The sequence below is a fragment of the Oryctolagus cuniculus genome, chromosome 1 (assembly GCF_051225735.1).
Source record: "Oryctolagus cuniculus isolate XC-2025 breed Fujian yellow rabbit chromosome 1, ASM5122573v1, whole genome shotgun sequence".
Classification (NCBI taxonomy): Eukaryota; Metazoa; Chordata; class Mammalia; order Lagomorpha; family Leporidae; genus Oryctolagus; species Oryctolagus cuniculus.
The window spans coordinates 61,147,080-61,150,259 of NC_142867.1; the positions used below are offsets into that span (position 1 = coordinate 61,147,080).

General features: G+C 40.5%; 1 protein-coding gene across 1 annotated transcript; it reads right to left on the bottom strand.

Moving 5' to 3' along the window:
• Positions 1–1,835: 1,835 nt before the first annotated feature.
• Positions 1,836–2,856, bottom strand: LOC100353895 (olfactory receptor 52E4-like). Its single transcript, XM_089305625.1, has one exon. It carries the CDS (start codon positions 2,811–2,813, stop codon positions 1,836–1,838), a length of 978 nt encoding a protein of 325 aa, XP_089161751.1. The 5' UTR covers positions 2,814–2,856.
• Positions 2,857–3,180: the final 324 nt, after the last annotated feature.

The following is a 3,180-nucleotide window of genomic DNA, read 5'->3' on the forward strand; positions in this document are numbered from 1 at the left end:
AGATTTGAGGTTAGGCCCTCCTTTCTGGGGAACTCAAGACTTAGATTCTCCCATGCTGAAAACTCTTTTGCCACTACACTCTATCATCTCTCTAGTCGGAGGTGATGCCTCCCTGATAATTTATTGGATATCATTGATTTGTATAGCAACTAATGTAATTATGCATACTTATTTCTTAATATTTTTATTTGGTTCTTGGAACCATTTCAAGGCTTAAATTTTCTATAAAAGGAGACGGTGATGAAAGAAATAGACCCTGCACTAATTCAACTTCTAAATACTTAGCAAAAATAAAGTGATTTGAACTTGACCAAGATATAGAATCACATGAATAATGTTTCATTTTTGCGTAATTAGGGAAAATTATATCAACACAAAAGTAAGTCAACTAATATTAGTGTCATGTCACAGTTTTAGTAGGAGGCAGGCATCTTAACTGCTAGGCTAACACCCATTCCTGACAAATTATAAATGTAATAGAATAATGAAACTTTAAAGGAAAGGGAAAAAAGCCCAAGCAAGAAAGAGCAGACTTAATTGAGCTTTCCTTCCTATGCTTTCTGATTTTTCTCCAGTTCTCTGAGTTTTTCCAAAATCAGCTGTTGCTGTCAGCTTTCATGGCACATTTCTGTTGATATATACTGTGCTCTGTTGTAAATATATCTTTTGCCTGTAATTTCAGCTAAAATTCTTCTAGTTTTTATTTAAAAACCTCACCAGAGGGTAAAAAAGAAAGTAAAATGAACTAGAATGATAACATTTCAAAGTATTTGGACTCTCTACTTTTGTACCTCAATCCCGTTTGAATCAGAAAACAATTCATGTTTCTAAGAAAGGTAAGCTTTCTGCTACAACTGATCAATGGGATGATTGCCTTGAATCTTTCACAATAAGCTATTGATTTGTCACAAATTATTAACCATAGCATTTTATTCAGGGTTTGTTTCTTCCTGTACATTTGTGGTGACTTACAGGATATGAACTACAGATGCCATCCCAACTACTTGTTTGCAGTTTCTTCCTGGGGTTCCAGCAAAATTGCCAGGACCAAAGATTTTCAGCATACAAATGTCTTTTTATAACCAGGACACTTAACAGGACATTCTCATAATTGTGTGTATAAGAGAATTTTGTCAGATGCTGGAATAAGTTGAGACAAGCACAAAAGTTTACTCTAAGTGTTTTAAGTATGAATTTAGCTAATCCTGGGAGTTTCTCATTTTTCCCTTTTCCTTTGAAGTTTCTCTGGAAATTGAAAATTTCCAGAGAAGCAAATCCTATTGGCCAAATGCAAGCCTAGTGCAGCCGTAATAATAAAATAATGAATTTTTTCAGTTTTAAACTTTCTTTATCTGTTCTCATTTTCTCTAAACAATCTTCTTCACCTTCACTCTCTCCTTGAACACACAGGTATATATACACAACCACACACTTGGTTTTTCCTTGGAGAAGAAACTGGTGTTCTGCCATTCATTGATGATGGACAAGCTATTCGTTTGCTTCCATCTTCTACTCATATTGAATCATTCTAACTCATCTTACATAGGTTCAGTGTGTGAAATTGTTTAAAATGTTTTAACATAAACTGTCACATATAATTTGCCCAAACATTATGTCAGGTTTGGAAATCATATATCATTTTCATTTCACAGGAAATACTGCCTTGCTTTGGAATTAGTGAGAACAAGAAGTTGTCCTCTGTCATAGTTTCTCTATCCAAGGACAAACATTCTGACAACTAATCTGTCCATATGACATATTTCTACCACTATCCAATTCCCCCAGGAATTACATCCACTTAGTATTTTTTTTTCATACTCACAACTGCTGGATTATCAAACACATTTCTGACCATGGGGAATGGTGATAGGTTCCTTCTTCCAGCAACTATATTTGATCACTTTGTCTCGAAATTCCTTGGTTTTCACTCCATAAATAATAGGATTGAGCATTGGAGGTATAAGGAAGTAGAGGTTGCCTAGAATGGTATGGGCATGGGATGGAATGCCTTGACCAAATCGATGAGAGAGAAAAGAGAAAAGTGCAGGGGTGTAAGAGACAAGCATGACGCTGATGTGTGTGGTGCAGGTGTTGACTGCTTTGTGGTGGGCTTCCTTAGAAGACAGACGCATGATAGCCCGGATGATTAACACGTAAGATGAGGCAATAGCTGAGATGTCCAGCCCAACCACTAGCAAGGCCACAACCAGACCATATATCCGGTTGACGGTGGTGTCTGCACACACCATCTTCACCACAGCCATGTGTTCACAGTAGGTGGTGGGGATGACACGATTGGCATGAAAGGGCATCTGCTGGAGGAGAATGGGCATGGGGAGAATAAACAGGATGGCTCTCAGCAAACTCACTAGGCTGATGAGCCCAACACGACTATTGGAAAGGATGGTGGCATAACGCAGGGGCTCACAGATGGCCACATAGCGGTCAAAGGCCATGGTCATCAGGATAGCTGACTGCATGACAGAGATGGAGTGGATGAAGAACAGCTGTACCAGGCAGCCCTCATAGCTGATCTCACTCTGCCCAAACCAGAAGATGCATAGCACCTTAGGGATGGTGGTTGTGGACATACCCAGATCAGTGAGGGCCAAAAGGTAGAGGAGCAGGAACATGGGCTTGTGCAGCGAGCGCTCTGTGGAGATGGTGAAGAGGATGGTACAGTTCCCAAGCACAGTGATGAAGTACATGGAGGAGAAGGGGATAGATATCCACCTATGTTTGTCCTCCATTCCAGGAATGCCTTGGAGAATGAAGAAGGAAGGGCGGCCTTGTGTGGCATTGCAAGCCTTCATAGCAGCACCCTTGTAAAGTACCTGAGGAAAGCAATAAAGAGACTACCTGAGTGACAACTAAAATGAAAACAAAGATTCTACTTTTTACTTGCTGAGCACTCTATTTAGTGAAGTATTTAGCCTGTGATTGCAAGTAAGTTGAAAGCATATCAGAAAATTAAAAGGAAAAAAAGAAAGGAAGGAAAGGGGCCGGTGCTGTGGCGCAGCGGGTTAATGCCCTGACCTGATGCGCCGGCATCCCATATGAGTGCTGGTTCGAGACCCGGTTGCTCCTCTTCCGAGCCAGTTCTCTGCTATGGCCTGGGAAAGCAGTGGAAGAGAGCCTAGGTCCTTGGGCCCCTTTACCCGCATGGGAGACCCGGAAGAA

Coding starts and splice junctions, on each gene's coding strand:
- LOC100353895 (XM_089305625.1), bottom strand. CDS start 2,813: ATGAAGGCTTGCAATGCCACACAAGGCCGCCCTTCCTTCTTCATTCTC.